Source organism: Triplophysa dalaica, chromosome 12, assembly GCF_015846415.1.
Source record: "Triplophysa dalaica isolate WHDGS20190420 chromosome 12, ASM1584641v1, whole genome shotgun sequence".
NCBI lineage: Eukaryota > Metazoa > Chordata > Actinopteri > Cypriniformes > Nemacheilidae > Triplophysa > Triplophysa dalaica.
The window spans coordinates 2,339,326-2,354,873 of NC_079553.1; the positions used below are offsets into that span (position 1 = coordinate 2,339,326).

The 15,548-nt window shown below is 36.8% G+C and overlaps 2 protein-coding genes across 3 annotated transcripts; one reads left to right on the plus strand and one right to left on the minus strand.

Annotated features, from left to right (window-relative positions):
• Nucleotides 1-421: 421 nt before the first annotated feature.
• Nucleotides 422-10,611, minus strand: cdc42se1 (CDC42 small effector 1). The gene is made up of 5 exons (XM_056762083.1): nt 10,479-10,611; nt 8,893-9,193; nt 4,194-4,298; nt 1,962-2,040; nt 422-1,883 (listed from the first exon to the last, which is right to left on the minus strand). Exons 2-4 carry the CDS (start codon nt 8,944-8,946, stop codon nt 1,972-1,974), a joined length of 228 nt encoding a protein of 75 aa, XP_056618061.1. The 5' UTR covers nt 8,947-9,193; nt 10,479-10,611; the 3' UTR covers nt 422-1,883; nt 1,962-1,971.
• Nucleotides 10,612-11,041: 430 nt separating this feature from the next.
• Nucleotides 11,042-15,468, plus strand: gabpb2b (GA binding protein transcription factor subunit beta 2b). 2 transcript variants are annotated; one of them, XM_056762080.1, is made up of 8 exons: nt 11,042-11,214; nt 11,957-12,064; nt 12,405-12,572; nt 12,695-12,889; nt 13,131-13,278; nt 13,832-13,972; nt 14,056-14,174; nt 14,257-15,468. In XM_056762080.1, exons 2-8 carry the CDS (start codon nt 11,957-11,959, stop codon nt 14,617-14,619), a joined length of 1,242 nt encoding a protein of 413 aa, XP_056618058.1. In that variant the 5' UTR covers nt 11,042-11,214; the 3' UTR covers nt 14,620-15,468. The 2 variants fall into 2 exon arrangements, with proteins under 2 accessions (XP_056618058.1, XP_056618059.1); XM_056762081.1 differs by lacking the exons at nt 11,042-11,214; nt 11,957-12,064 and adding an exon at nt 12,092-12,317.
• Nucleotides 15,469-15,548: the final 80 nt, after the last annotated feature.

The window sequence follows — 15,548 nt, forward strand, 5'->3', positions numbered from 1 at the left end:
TTAGAAAAAGAAAAGGAAATAAAACATAATTTGGTTTGTGCCCGTGTAAGTTAGCTAAATAATGTCCATGCCAAAAGTCCATTGTTTGATGGTTTGTTGCGCAAGGGTTTTTTAGGCAGCGGTCCATGAGATCTAAGTGTAGAAACCTCTTTGCTAATGAGTGTTAAGGTGTACACAGATGTTAAAACCTACTTTTGGATTTCCTGTACATAAAGTACAGGAATAGTGATAAAATCATCTTAAGTTTGAAAAACCATCATACCTGCAAATAAAAGTAATGTCAAAACCACTATGCAAACAACATAACACTTTGGTTATGTGTTATAAACGCCTCTCTAATGCTAATTATTTGGACAGCCAATGTACTGCTTCAGTACAACACTATCTCTATGTGCGTTTAATAAAAAAAACAAGCATACCGCTCTTTGTACAACTGTATTGTTACAAATTAAAGCACAACAAAAAGGTACAAAAAGATGCACCAACATAACACCATGACATGAACCACAATATCACAGCTCAAATTTGATCACACAATGAGTAAAACTATAAAGAAAAACAAGAATAAGGAAGCAGGCAGAGTGCTTTGCACCATATACATTTTGGCTTTGAAAGTGACAGCATATACTTATTAAAGATGGTAAACAGCGCACACGAAAAGAAAGCCGACATTTATCATGACGTTAACAGAGATGTCTTTGGCTGCAACAGAAATATCTGTATCCTATACTGAATAATGAAATGTGTTTGTTGAGCACCACTGGGCAACTCGTTACTATAAAAATGTGTTCCTACATTATATTTCTACAGCAATACGGACATTGTGGAAGCTTTTCCTACCAAAATATTTTTCCTACCAAATTACAGCAAGTAAACTACAGTCTGGGATCCAGCAAAGCAAAACGTGATTACAAGCAAACATCCGTCTGTCAACATGAGGAATTCCCCATAACACAGTGCTACACAGAGCGAAAAAACATATGCAAAGTATACAAGGTGTGCGTCTGCGATTTAGTGGCAGTCACAAGCAGGTGCACAGCGGTGCAATGTGATTACGGAAATAAGAAAGTGTGTGTTTGAGCTTGCGTGGGGTGGAGCTTGACGTGTGAAAGTAAATATCTAATGTGACTTTTACCGGCAGGTAGCCTTGATGATAGCTGACGTTCAAAGTCCCAAAAACCAGACAAGCGTTTAAAGGAACGGTTCATTCAAAAATACAAATTCTGTCACTTCTAAAAATATGAGCATGTTTGTTTAAAAAGGGTTTTAAGCCGGATCAAAAATGTCAGAATTTTATATTTGAAAGTTTCCTTAAACACCTACTGGAGACTAAGACAAAGAACTAGGACTTCTGCAATGGTTGTAAAAAGGAATCCTGAGTCACCATTAGAAAGGATTTCGATCATTGTGCAACCGTTAATAGAAAGTAGTTTGAGATGCCGTAGGTCAACACATTTTCCATCACAAAACGAAATCAAACGCATTTGCACACATCCTTATCAAGGGCAGACTATTACAAACAGGCCAGTTCTAACTTTGGGAAGGCAGTTAAACAGTCCCCTGTGTTACCGTGATAAGAGCCTTTCCTCTTCCGTAGCGCACACAGTGTCTCGAAACATTCAAACTCACACTTCACACGTTCACAATTTTCCACACGTTCCCGGTCCAAAGGTATTAAAACAGTCTTAAAGTAGGGACAATGTCTCCTCTGAAAAGAAGATCAATAACATAAAGAACCCTGCAGAGGAGTCATCCACATTGGCAACTGCAGCAATCAGATGTTGCTATTCGTCACCAAAACCTGTTCTGTTGATGTACAGCCGGTCCTGTGCTAATTGGTAAAGTGCTGCTAGCTGGACAGGTTCTGCTGAGGGGTTAAAAACCTGAGGAAGAGAAGATGGCTCGATATTAAAATGACTGATTGTTTGATTATGAGAGAAAGTGTGTGTGTTTGTACTCACAATAAAGAGGCTATAACAGGCTGTTTCGTCCATTAGCGTGAGGCACTTTGGATTTCATCTGTTCCTGCATGGGGCCAGACTGCATGAGGAAGTGACACAAGCAGGTTATGGCCATTGCATCATTGAACCGAAATGAATGACCTCGGTGTATGGGTCACCGATGTATAATAAATAAATAGTCTATTGCAGCTATTCAAACATAAATAATGTGGTGTAAACTAAAATCACTTAATCGAATATGTAATTATGTGTTTTTCATCTATGAATTGGCCATAGTCTTAAAAACGTCATGATCTTTAAATTAATTCCTTTCATCACTATGCTCAAAATCACATACAACTGATATAAATGTTTGAAAAATACCATTCACTTAAGTATACTGTATCAGAGATTCATATTTATGGCACAAAAATTGTATATATTTTATTTTTAAATGAATTTAATTTCATAATGGTCGCACCACATAATATATGGTCATTTTGTGTTATTAACCCATTTACAGAAAATAATAAAAGTCAATTAGTATATTTTGAACAGTGGGATTCTTTTCATGATAATTTAGAACACTGTACACAACATTTTTGAGGCAGATTTTTTTTTACGTAGTATGAAAAATGCTTGTAAAATAACCAAAAACTGTTAATATTTAGTAAATTGTCAAAGTGTGATTAAAAAGTAGTATTTGTTTGCCTTTATTTGTTAACTTAATTCATAATGCTAATGTTGGAGCAAAAGTATGCGTATTGTCATAAAATAAAATTGCCACATAGCAAAAATAAAAAAGGTATTAACAGATAAAAATGTCTTATAATAAAAAGTCCCACAACAGGCTTTATCTTCTTCAGTCCATTTCTCATTTTGGAGACCTGTGCATTAATAAGATTTTTCTAAGCAATACATCACATCCAAATTATAGTATTTGTCAACTGAATTAAATTACAGAAATGTGGCGAACTTTTCATAAAAAGCACTAACTGGAAGTCAATAAGAAAGAACGAGAAATTCAGACACGCAAAGGTGGAAAAACAACGTCCATCATGCAAGAACAAGCCTGCATCACAAACACAGCTCTTCACTTCGACACACCCGCTGTTACATCATATGTCGCAAAAACACTGAATCACACCCCAGCAGCAGAAAGAGGAAGCTTGTCTTCACCGGGACATTATAAACACACTTCCCAGCACAACACAAAAGAACAAAACCACAACCAGCAGGTCAATCCCCGAGTTAAACGCTCGGCCTGCCGCAGCTCACACGGACTCTGAAAGACCGATAACAACCAATCCTGCGTATCACTGGACGGGTCCGGCCTGAACTTTATTAAAAAAACAACTAATAGCACCATTCATCAACACCAGAGAAGAAATGAGGATAACCTGATTGAAAATGTAATACTTCAAAAAGCACACTTACGTAAAGCTACAGACTTCTCAAAGTCAATTATAAAAGTTTGACTTTAAATGACCCCTGCAAAGAACTTAACAAACATTTCCTCATTAAAAAGCTCAATTCTTCCTCTCTCTCCAACGGGACACCCGCCAACATTCCTCTGAGCAAGTTGCAGTCTGCTTGATTCTGCCCAGGTATTCAATCACTCAAGATGCAGGATTAGGTAACTCCTCACCTTTACTTATGACAACACAACATAGCAATGAGCACAAACTAAAGATAATACAAGCCACGCATCTCTCTACATTCAACCATTCTACTTCTATTTTAAGTTCTGATGTGTGTATTAGATTAAACACATTAACTATGGTTTTTAAAAATAATATTTACAAAAATATTGAAATAAATCAACATTATTTCTATAGCACATTTACAAAAGACAAGTTGAGCTTATACGCATAAAATAAGATGCAATGCTCCAACTAAAAAAGGCTTGGCAGATGACCACCGCATCAGGGAAACTCCCACATACATTAGCATTTAAACCAGTGACAACATGCCATGTTCACTTTCACACGCCTGGCAGGTGCACAGAGTACGAGATCGTCCGTGTATAAAACGAAAGAGAAATATGGCACAAGACAAATGATGGGGATTTTAAATGGGTGCGATATGTAATTCTACAAAAATTCCAGCAACCCTCTTAGGATTTACTGTAAATGTGTTGCCTGTGGCCGCAGATATCTGTAGATCTATAGATAGAACCCTTGTCAGAAGAGAAGCATTCATTTAGTCACATTCACAAGTCCCACTGTACCAAACTAATGGAGTACATCTTACCGGCTGCATGCCATCTGCCATTTCACCAGAGCCTATGTGTGTCAGATGGACGAAGTTTGTAGGCTCTCCGATCATGCTACGGTCAATTCTCCTCCGTTTCTTTTTCTGTAAAGACAGACATTTATATTAAAGAGAATCAAGTATTGAGATCTAATGCACTTGGTGACTCAGCATGAATTAAAACACTTTATTTTAGGTCTCTGTTAAGGCATTGTCAAAAAAGGCAATCGCAAAAAAGCCAATTTCAGTTAAGCCTATAGATAATAGCTTTCTTAAACATTAATGTAGTTTAACAGAATACAAGGACGCCTGTTTAAGTGATAATTCAATGACATTGATCATTTTAGGCAACACTTTACTATAGGGACCAATTCTCACTATTAACAGGTTGGTTATTGGCATGCATATTATTAGCATGTTGGCTGTTTATTAGTACTTATAAAGCAGATATTCTGCATCCCTTATCCTATCCAATACCTAAACCTGACAACTATCTTTCTAACTATTAATAAGCACCAAATAAGGTGTTTATTGAGGCAAAAGTCATAGTTAATGGTTTGTTAATAGCGAGAATTGGACCTTAAAATAAAGTGTGACCTAATTTTATTAATATCACAAAGCAATACACCTGGCAGCAATTGTACCATAATAAAATAAAAAAATGTAGGTTGTCCAGCTAATGTGCAATGGCATGTTTGTTTCGGGGAATAAAAAAGCTCACTAAGGCAGTGTTCACACTTGACTTCTTTTATGAAGCTGCTGGCGTCTGTTTTACATCATACTTCTATGGAGTAAACAGTGTTTTCAAAAAAGTCCTGGGCCTGTTTTCATGAAAAATCTTAGCTCAAAGAGTTGCTTCTAGTGACAAAATTCTACGAAAATTCTTAGAAATGTGGCAGTTTCCCCTTAAAATTACAGAACAGATCCTAGTGAAGAAAGAAGTATTTCATAAAGCATCTTAACCCTTCAAAGAGCTTTAAGGTCAAACATTAAAGGAGTAGCGAGGAGGACTTTTAAGAGAGTTTCTTGTGAGAAGTGAGAAGAAAAGTTGCAATGCATGGCAATTTCCATATTACTTTAAAGGTTTATCTGATTTTTTTGTTGTGTGTTCAACAGTTTTTCTTAGTTTTAGTTTTCTTGTACAGCTGCTTTGATACAATGCAAACTGTAACAGGGCTATATTATATTGAATGGAATGACAGCAAGTTAATAAGACACAACACATTAGATCGTGCAGGGGTCATGTTTGTGACCGATCCTATTAGACACGATAACATCTCCAAGACAGCGCAGAAATGCCACAGCGCCAGAAATAGAAGTAATCACTACATTAACATATTTGGCAACTGGAGAAATACAACTATGCAGCAGACATGATTCGGTTCTGTCATAATCTGATTACACAAACAATTAAAGCACTAACAGAAACTTACTGTGTCAATGTTCATTTGCTCTCAAATACGTTGACATTAACAGCATGGGGAAAATAAAGAATAAATATATATATGGTTCTGAATCGCTTTTAAGCTAAGACTCCTGCATAGAAGTTTTTGAGCTAAATTGTGAGCTTTCTTAGAAGATTCTTAGAAGCTTTAAGAATACGGGCGTCTTTTGAGGTTAAAGAGTTTCACACAATTGATGGGGTGTGAATTAAACATTTCGGGCGTTTGAAAATCTGTTAGAAAATCTGTAATTTGAAGAAAATTTGCGCTGTGTTAACCAATCAGGAGCTAGCTCTAGTAGTGACGTGATTATGATGCAGCGAGTGGAGAAAGAAATCAATGAGCTTATAAAGAATGGAAGACAAAATTATCGTCGCTGTATGTGGATACCTGGAGGTGTACGATACATCTTACTTTTATCAAAACAAGAATAAAAAGGATCTTGCTTGGAAGAAAGTGAGTGTGGAGGTCGGACAGTCTGGTAAATTGTAAATAATGCACTCAATTTGAGCTAATATATATATAAACACACGTGACTGGAGCCGGCTGGCAGAAGCCCCTCCCATGGTCTGTTTCATGCGCGAATGAAGTGAGTATACTCAAAATGTTCAAGGGTCAAACTACGTGCGAAATAGCGCGTTCTATTCATGCAAGTGGCGTTTGGTGGGAATGCTCTATAAGTCAAGCACCTTTTTCGCAGCTAACCAATGACAGAGACCTGTCGTCTCCATAGCAACATGCAAGGAACGTGATTGGTTGAGAAGGCACAAGCTCGAAAAATGAAATGCCTGTTGGAGCACAGTTTTGTATACATGTAAGTTTAATTTTCACTGATTGCATTTCTAGCGAGAAATGAGTATTGTAGATTTTAAATATTTGATTGGTTATTACAAAGACGCTCTCTGTTTATAATTTGAAAAGACTTGTTACGCTGCCTATGGAGCCTGTCTCTTTAAGCTGCCTTCGTGCACAAATGCTATCTCTGAACATTGCTGGCTAATTTTCATAAGCACAACACTGTGAGTGTTTTTTTTTTTTACAAAAAAGCACCATTGTCAACTTTTTCTTGTCAAAAAAGAAGTCACATGTGAACACGGCCTAATGTAGTGCTAAAGTTTTTTTACCACATGGACCAAGTTAATAGTTTTTCATTAATGGTTGTTGAGCCTGTTCAATTGCAAGCCTTTGGCTGCTAACAATATTCTGTATACGAGTATTGATAAATAGACCATAAGATTTTAAAAACAAATTGTTAAAGTTTATTATTTTCTATTAGTAATATATATATAATAAAAAAGTATGAGAGAATTACTTTATTATTAGTTTTTTTTTTTGCTGTCACATATGACTGGTTTATTTGTCGACAACTACCCATTTGTGTTTTTTTGTACAAAAATGAATAATAAACTGGTCATTGATTTGACAGATCGTTCCACTTGCACTAAGATTTGATAATCCAACTGACTGAAACATTTATCCTTCCTTTCCCACAATTCCACTGTGTGTAAGAGTTAGTGAGTCATATAAACGAACCAGGTCTAAAAAAAAGCTTCAACATCAGAACATCAACAACCAGAATAATTATTTGATGAGATCATGTGCCATGAGAGGGAAGTTGGCATGCTTGCTATTACTTGCCTTCCCACAGAAACTAAAGCGCTCTCAGCACAGCATACTGCAAGAGTCTTCATTTATCTATATAATAAATAATCCTCAACACCCTGCTGACATTTTACATTTCACAGCCGCATCTCCACCTTTGAAATGTCTTTACATAACCTCAAACATCCTTCAAAGGAGTTTACTTTCGTAATCTATGTATAAGCAAAGGCCAGTATCACAGAAATACGCAGAACAAGTTCTTATCACAGACTGTGATGTAAGGTGACAGCTAATCTAAACGCACCCATTACATCTGAAAGGGTTTGAGAAAACAGCTTGTGCTGGGAAGCACCATTTGTTCACGTTACAGATGCCCACTGTCGTTTGACATCACCCCCCACCCAACAATAGAACAAACAAGAACCTAAAAATAAGAAGAGGAAGGAGGGAGGAAAAGAATGAGAACTCCCAGTTCAGAGGAGCCAGCTTCCCTTTTGAACCCCCTGTCATTGTTACCGGAGAGACTGTGCTAAACCTGGGCTCATTGGCTCAGGACCACAAACCAGATAACAACAAACCTGCTCGCAAGCTTCAGTCGAGCCAATGGTCAAATATGCAAAACACGTGTCTGGTAATATAACACAGCTCTTTTTATTTAGAGAAATATTAAAGGAACTGTACATCCAAAAATGAAAATGATATTATTCTCATCCTCATTTCCGTTTGGACATGCATGACCTTGTCAAACAGATGTCAACAATGTAAAAGCTAATATGATGCTAAATATTAAAGTGTCTACAGCCATAAAGTTGTAAACCACTGCTTAAGAAACAATCCAGGTACATTATCATTAAGAATGATTTATGCTGTGCATGTCTTAAAGTGATAGTTCACCCCAAAATGAAAACTCTCTCTTAATTTACTCACCCTCTTGTCATAATAAACCTGTATGATTTTCTTCTGCAGAACACAAAATAAGATATTTTGACGTTAACTGGCCCCCATTCACTTAAATTGGTTTTGTGTCCATACACAATAGAAGTGAATCACTTTCTTCAAAATATCTTCTGTTGTGTTCTGCGTAAGAAAGAAAGTCATCAAGGTTTGCAACGACAAGAGGGTGAGTAAATGACAGAATTTTCATTTTTGCGTCACCTATGACTTTAATTCAAATGTGCTTTACTAGCTACAAAAATGGTCTGGATCTACAAACAAACTACATTTTTAAGACCGCCGCTTCTGGAAATATACCCATGCAGCGTTCTATGACAAAGTATCCTTTGTTCATCTGCATTTCACGTCTGGCTTTACTCTCCAAAACACATTTGCAGTACTGGCAAACCCCGGAGAGTATCTGGGTCACATTCACATCAGCTGAATAGCTTCTTTTCGGTGTAAGCCTGAAGAACCTGCGTGAGTCACTTTCACGTGATCCCCGAACACTAAATTCCCACAAGGGCCAGTGACTGAGCTGTTGGGTAATTGATTAAATTAGTCCAGATGTTGACCTCATAAGAAGCTGTGTATCGGAACCTGCAATTCATGATGGTTCTTGAACACGGACCATTATTGGGCAAAAACCGTCCACATTTTGTAAAATGTGATTGAGAAATAAAAAACTGGAAATGGTTGAGATAAATTTCCGAGACACTTACCGGAGGAGGTTTGGCTACCACACAGCAGCCAATCTTATGCCAGAACGCACTCATCTCCGGCGTGCACCGGTTCGATTCTCTCCTCTCTCTCGCCACCCTGCAGGCCGTTTTGACACGAGATGGAAGGAAAAATCTCAATGAAATAAACTGAGGTTCGTCCAAAACCCTTCGTCCTGTTCGATTCTCAGCTTGTGTCTTTTCCTTTATTATACACAAGACCCCTTTATTCCCAGAGTTATTCCTGGGCCCCTGATTTTTTTGTTGGTTCTGTTTATGTGAGGTTTTGCTGTTTCAGTAGAATCTGTTTAATGAAAGGGGAAAAAGAAAGATTTTAATGAAACAAATATAAATAATACATCAAATAAAAAAAAATGTATTCATAGTTACAGCCCAAATAAATAATATATGTATGTTTTAATGAAGAAAATATCATTAATATCAAATTAAATCATTAATTATCAAATAAAAAATGTAATTCATATTTACAGACCAAATATATATATTATAATATATATTTTAATGAAGCAATTATCATTAATGCATCATATAAAAAAATATTCATAGTTACAGACCAAATATATACATTATATATATTTTAATGAAGCAAATATCATTAATATATCAAATAAACATTTAAATTCACAGTAACAGACCAAATATATATATATATATATATATATATATATATATATATATATATATATATATATAATACATGTTATTATGAAGCAAATATCATTAACACATCAAATAAAACATGCAATTCATATTTACAGACCAAATATATATATTATAATATATGTTTTAATGAAGCAAATATCATTAATATATCAAATAAAAAAATAACAGTAACAAACAAAATATGTATATATTATAATATATTATTTAATGAAGCAATTATGATTAATACAAATTCACAGTAACATACCAAATATATATAGCTCTCACATTACAAATAGAGAGTTTTTATGCCGTTTTCAAGGTAGTATTTGTATTTTTGAGATAGTAATCATACTGAAAGCCAAACTGTTGTAAAACATGTTTTTAAAGAACAAAAGAAGCTCAAACTTTACAGAGCTATTTGTGAAATCCCAGTCGCTATCTCTCGAGTAATATCGCGAGAAACAATTGATTGTACCCCAGTAACAATGACAGCTTTTAAACATTTTGTGGTTTATAATCTCTACAAAGAAGCAAACCAAGTGAAATGTAAACAAACAGCTCGAGGAAGCAGAGAAGAAAAAAACAACGTTGTAAATGTCTCTGAAATGAATTTTTAACCACCAACCAGTTTAAACTTGCAGCCCAGTATCACGATAATTAAGTTGTCAAAAAGTCATGCGTCTAAAGTTAACTTTACATTAGTTACGTTAACTGTTTCACAAGCGTTCAAACTAAACTCGCGTTTCTTCTTCTTCTCGAGCACACAGGCGGTTTGTTTTTTATTCAAACCAAACTGGAGTCGATCGTTACCAGCCATAGCGGCTCCGGAGAACTGATAAAGTTCATCCAACTCTGAAAACTTTCGTGCAAATGAAAGTACACGTTTTACTTTTGTAAAAACGAAAGAACGAGGAGTACTGTACCTTAATGTAAAGCTGAATTCATATGTTAACTCTGGAGTGAATGGTCTCTTGTCTAGATAGAGAGCGGTGAGTGGAAAGACTGTTTCCAAGATCTCTGAGGTGTGGTTGAAGTTTCCCCCCTTAATATAAGGAAATGCTGAAAAAACTCCAAAACAAGGCCCATTAGCGCCACCGACGGGCAGTATATGTCATTTAGCACATATACATTACATTTATTTTACATGAAATAAATCAACTAAAAAAACGATACACGTGGAATAAGATGTTTGTTTCAGATTCATTAGTTTCGATTACTTTCAACTCTCCTCTGTCTATATATTGTCCAGGGGCCGAAATGTGAAATCACCGACAAATCGATAAATATTTTTGCTCCTATTCATGTAAAACGATAACATACAAAAGTATTAATATTGAAAAAGAAGACAACTGCACAAAGTTGAGAGTATACGGAACTTTTCACTGAACGAATGCGGTCCGCTCCGATTTGTTTGGGTATGCGATAGGGGGCGCTCTAGATCCAGCAGCTTCCAACACCACCAAAGAAGAACCAATCAAATATTCTCACTTCCGGTACCGTTCGTGCGCCATCTTTGACGGCTCTGTTATTTTTGTTTTCACAAAGTACAGAAAAGTATGATAGAACACTAAATCCCGTTAAATAACACAAACATAGATTTCGTTTTTGCATTTTAACAGTATTAAACTGTAGAAGTCGTTGGGAAAACATTTTACTGAGGTAAGAAGCAGAAGTTTTGTTATATTCTGTTTATTAGCAACTGACTGCAGGAGTTTGATGAATTGTTTTTAAAAGAGATTTTTATTACATGTGTAATTCAGCACATACACGTTGTATTGACGACAACGTGGCGTGAACGATAACATCACAACCTAAAAAGTTATTTTATAACTTAACAACTACTTGAGCTTAACTTAAAACTTAATAAAGACAGTACATCTATACTTTTAACCGCTAAATTTGAACATCGATTATTGTTAAAGTGACAGAGAAACATTCTGTAGTTTAACATTTCTGATAATAAACTTCGTAACAGACAGACAAATTTGTTGTGTTGATAGTCACGTCTGTAAATGATTTATGCATGTAATTTTGCTCCATTAAGTGGTACATTACGCTGATAAAATTATTAATATTATATAACATTTAATCCAGACATACCGTACAGTTGTCAACAGAGAAGCTTAGCATAAGATCAACCTGAACCGGAACTTGCTTTGATTATAAAATCATGACTATTTCCCGTCCTGTCACTAATGATGAATTGTGTCATATAGTAATGCACACATCCGGTTCCTGATGCTTACAGTAATCTGCTATCTGTGTAGTCAGGTATTAATCAAACTAAACACAGATATTGTCATAATATACTGTTTTATATGTGAAAATGCACATCTTTAATGTTACATTATTATAGTACTGGAAAGAAATCTCATAATTCCAGGTTCTATCCTTTTTTTAGATGTCACTTGTGGATTTAGGAAAGCGTTTGTTGGAGGCAGCGCGTAAAGGCCAGGATGATGAAGTGAGGTCTCTTATGGCCAATGGAGCACCTTTTACCACAGACTGGGTGAGGGTTACTTATTCCACTCAAGCGTACTAAAATCATATCTGTTAGTGGGCAGTCGTGGTCTAATGGTTGGACTTGTAACTCAAATGTTGCTGGTTCGAGCATCAGTATCAGCAGGGGTGTAGGTGTGGGGAGTGAATGATCAGCACTCTCCTCCACCTTCAATACCACGGCTGAGGTGAGACCCTTGAGCAAGCCACCTATCCCCTAACTGCTCCGTGGGCGCCGCAGCAATGGCTGCTCACTGCTCTGGGTGTGTGTTCACGGTGTGTGTGTGTTACTCACTGCTGTGTGAGTGCACTTGGCTGATTTAAACATCACATCTGTTCATATGTTTTAGCTGGGGACCTCACCACTTCATTTAGCAGCACAATACGGCCACTACACTACAGCTGAAGTGCTCCTCCGTGCCGGGGTGAGTAGAGATGCTCGCACTAAGGTCGATCGGACCCCTCTCCACATGGCTTCTGCAGAGGGCTTTGCAAGCATTGTTGAATTATTGGTCAAGGTAAGAACACATTGTGTTGATTTAGTATTGGATCGCCTTGGCTTTAATTAGTTGATGTCAGTCATATTTGTTATAATCTGACATATTTATTATATATTTGGTTCTGATCATATCTTGGACAGAGTGGAGCAGACATCAACGCCAAGGACATGTTGAAAATGACTGCCTTGCACTGGGCGACAGAACACGGTCACAGAGGGGTCGTAGAGCTGCTGATCAAATATGGTTCTGATACTCACTCCCTCAGCAAGTTTGATAAGACGCCATTCAACATTGCAGTGGACAGAGGAAACACTGAGCTTATGTTGTTATTACAGGTAAAGCAATATTTTACTTTTGGAGGTTTGCTCCGATCTTAATAAAACACACCTGATCACTTTTGTTTGACTTTTTGCCTTATTTTAGAGTAAGTCTTTTAACTCTGAGTAAAGTTCTAAAACCAGCTTCATCGCTCATGCATGTGCTATGTTTAAAGCTGATCAGAACATTGGACCAGAGTTACCTATAATGCAGTCATGTTGTTCTTAACATGACATTTTTTGTATTATAATATTCTAGGATGGAATGCAGAACCAGGTGAACATGAATCCAGAAAGAACTATCTTAGGTAGTTCTCCAGCCACTGCCAGTCCTCAGTACATCATCTCATCAGCAGGAGGGGTCAACCTCTCTGATATTGTTCTCACTAATGCTAAAACAAACACAGGTAGGATTTGCACAGATTATAGACATTTGCCTACATGAACAACAGGCTTTAATTTCCCTAAACTAGCTTTGTGGTCCTTTTTTGCTTCTTGACAAGTTAAAAGAGAATTAAGACTTATGTAATTGACACTAAATGCCAGGCCATAACTGTGTTTGAGTTAGTGGGATTTCTTATAGTGAATCAATTCAGATTGTCAGTTTCAATGAGTTGAATCTAAATTCTAAGGGGTGGTGTCTCATACAGGGATTATCCTAAATCAGTACTAGGCCGTAGTTTAATCAGGAAATTTAAGTAGTTTTTACCAAACATGCCCTCCTAAAAACAATACTTGTGTGCATTTTAAGACAACACAAAATCAGTGATGTATTTAAAGATTTGGGAGTGCAAGTTGTTTTCGGTTTGGAGAGCTCTAGCATTTATCTGAGTCTAATCCCTGTCTGGGAAAACGCCTCTAAATTATTTTGCATCATCATTAAAAGATGTTAATGCAGGTCTCTGTGTAGCATTTCAAATATTGTGAGATAGTGTAAATTGTTCTTTTCCGTTCCTTTAGGAGCTGGAGAGAGTGCAGACTCTGTGGACTCGACGATCCAGCACCTTGTAGGAGAAGATGGCCAGAGAGTGATTACCATAGTAACAGACCAACAAGGCAGTCTTGGACAAAAATTCTATGTCACAATGCAAGGACAACAGAGTGAGTAGACTGCTGTGTTGTTCATTCCATAATGCCTTTAAGACTTTGATTCAATATTTTAAAATGCATCTGGATATATTTAGTGGTTGCAGTACCCGCCGGACAGATTTCTGAAGAAATCGTAATGGAGGACACCAAACCGCTTTCATCACGCAAGAGGAAGTTTGAATCATCACTCAACCACACAGATTCCAGACATAAGGTTCGACCAATAGAAAACATCAGATTTCTATTTAATAAAATGAGTGTCAATATAAAGACTAACTGTTTGTGGTTTCCTGTAGGATGTTACCGAGAAAGACAGCCGGGAACGATTGGAGCAGCAGCTAAAAGAAGCCAACAGAAAAGCCCAGGAGTATCGGCAACAGTTACTAAGGAAGGAGCAGGAAGCAGAACAGTACCGGCTTAAACTTGAGGCCATTACCATACGACAAACCAATGGCAACTGCACAGAGCCTCAAGAGGAAGTGGTCCTTCAGGAAGAGGAAGAGGAAGAGGAGGAGGAGGTGGTTGGTGGAGAGGAAGTTGTCATGTTCTCAGAAGGGACCATCATTATTAAGGAGGAGGCCCTTGACTCTACAGAAGGAGAGACGGTGACATTTGTAGATGCAGCAGATATTACAGCCACCTCTGAGGTCACACCGTAGCAGTAAATCCAAAGACTGAAACACTCAGGAATCACATAAACTTAACTAGTGTGTGTACCTGGAGTGCCATGTTGTATTTATTTATTGTAAATCATAACCATTTGTTTTTTATCCATTTTTACTTATTTTAAGGAACAGTTGGGATGAACTTCTGGAATGATTTTGCATATAGGTGGCCCCAGCATCAAAGCTGAACCCTTCAGATTTATAGGAATAGAACAGAGAGAGTGTGCTTTTTACCACAAGTGGTTGAAGCAGGTTATGTTGGTTCAAGTGAACCAGCGCTCAAGCCACATTATTAATCTAATTCTTTTGTAAAGTACACTATGTGACTGCTTCATATTGCTTCACAATTCACTTATTTAACAGTGAATGGAAAACAATGGACTTAATTGGCAGAATACCAAGCATTTTGCAAAGTTAAGGCAGTTGTTAGCTTTGAACAGTAGTTGAAGTTCGCTAGTTTGAAATGGGTAATAAGTCAACCCTAAGTAGCTGTTAATGTACTTCGTAAAAACACTTTATTGGGATTTTTTAGTGGTTGCTAAGACTGTTATTCCCTTCTGATGAATGTTTTGCTTGTTTTTATCTTACATTGTTTCCTTTGTTTTGTTAGATACACTAAATCACAGTTGCATTGCTTTAAAGAATATGCGGCATTACCTTGCACGTGTGTCTGTTTTGACATCATCTGATATATTGTTAAATGCTGCTCTGTCTCCAGATGTGAGCAGCTTTTACAGTTGTTCTTGCAGTGACGTTATATCATCAGTTGTGTTGAAAAACGTCATTTCTTGCAGCATGACAATGAAATGTTTTAAAATGTGAATGAATATGAATATTGTTTTACCCTGTATTAGGCGTTTGTCTTTTCACAGAAATGTTAGCAGTATTTTTGTTTAGCTTTCCAGGTACACAGCTGATGATGA

Excerpts from the sequence above, each read along its gene's own strand:
- gabpb2b (XM_056762080.1), top strand. The coding sequence starts at position 11,957 with ATGTCACTTGTGGATTTAGGAAAGCGTTTGTTGGAGGCAGCGCGTAAA. Across the intron at positions 13,279-13,831 it reads TAATGCTAAAACAAACACAG|GAGCTGGAGAGAGTGCAGAC; the intron begins GTAGGATTTGCA and ends CCGTTCCTTTAG. Across the intron at positions 13,973-14,055 it reads CACAATGCAAGGACAACAGA|TGGTTGCAGTACCCGCCGGA; the intron begins GTGAGTAGACTG and ends GGATATATTTAG.
- cdc42se1 (XM_056762083.1), bottom strand. The coding sequence starts at position 8,946 with ATGAGTGCGTTCTGGCATAAGATTGGCTGCTGTGTGGTAGCCAAACCT. Across the intron at positions 4,299-8,892 it reads TGGTAGCCAAACCTCCTCCG|AAAAAGAAACGGAGGAGAAT; the intron begins GTAAGTGTCTCG and ends CTGTCTTTACAG. Across the intron at positions 2,041-4,193 it reads TGGCAGATGGCATGCAGCCG|TCTGGCCCCATGCAGGAACA; the intron begins GTAAGATGTACT and ends TTCCTCATGCAG.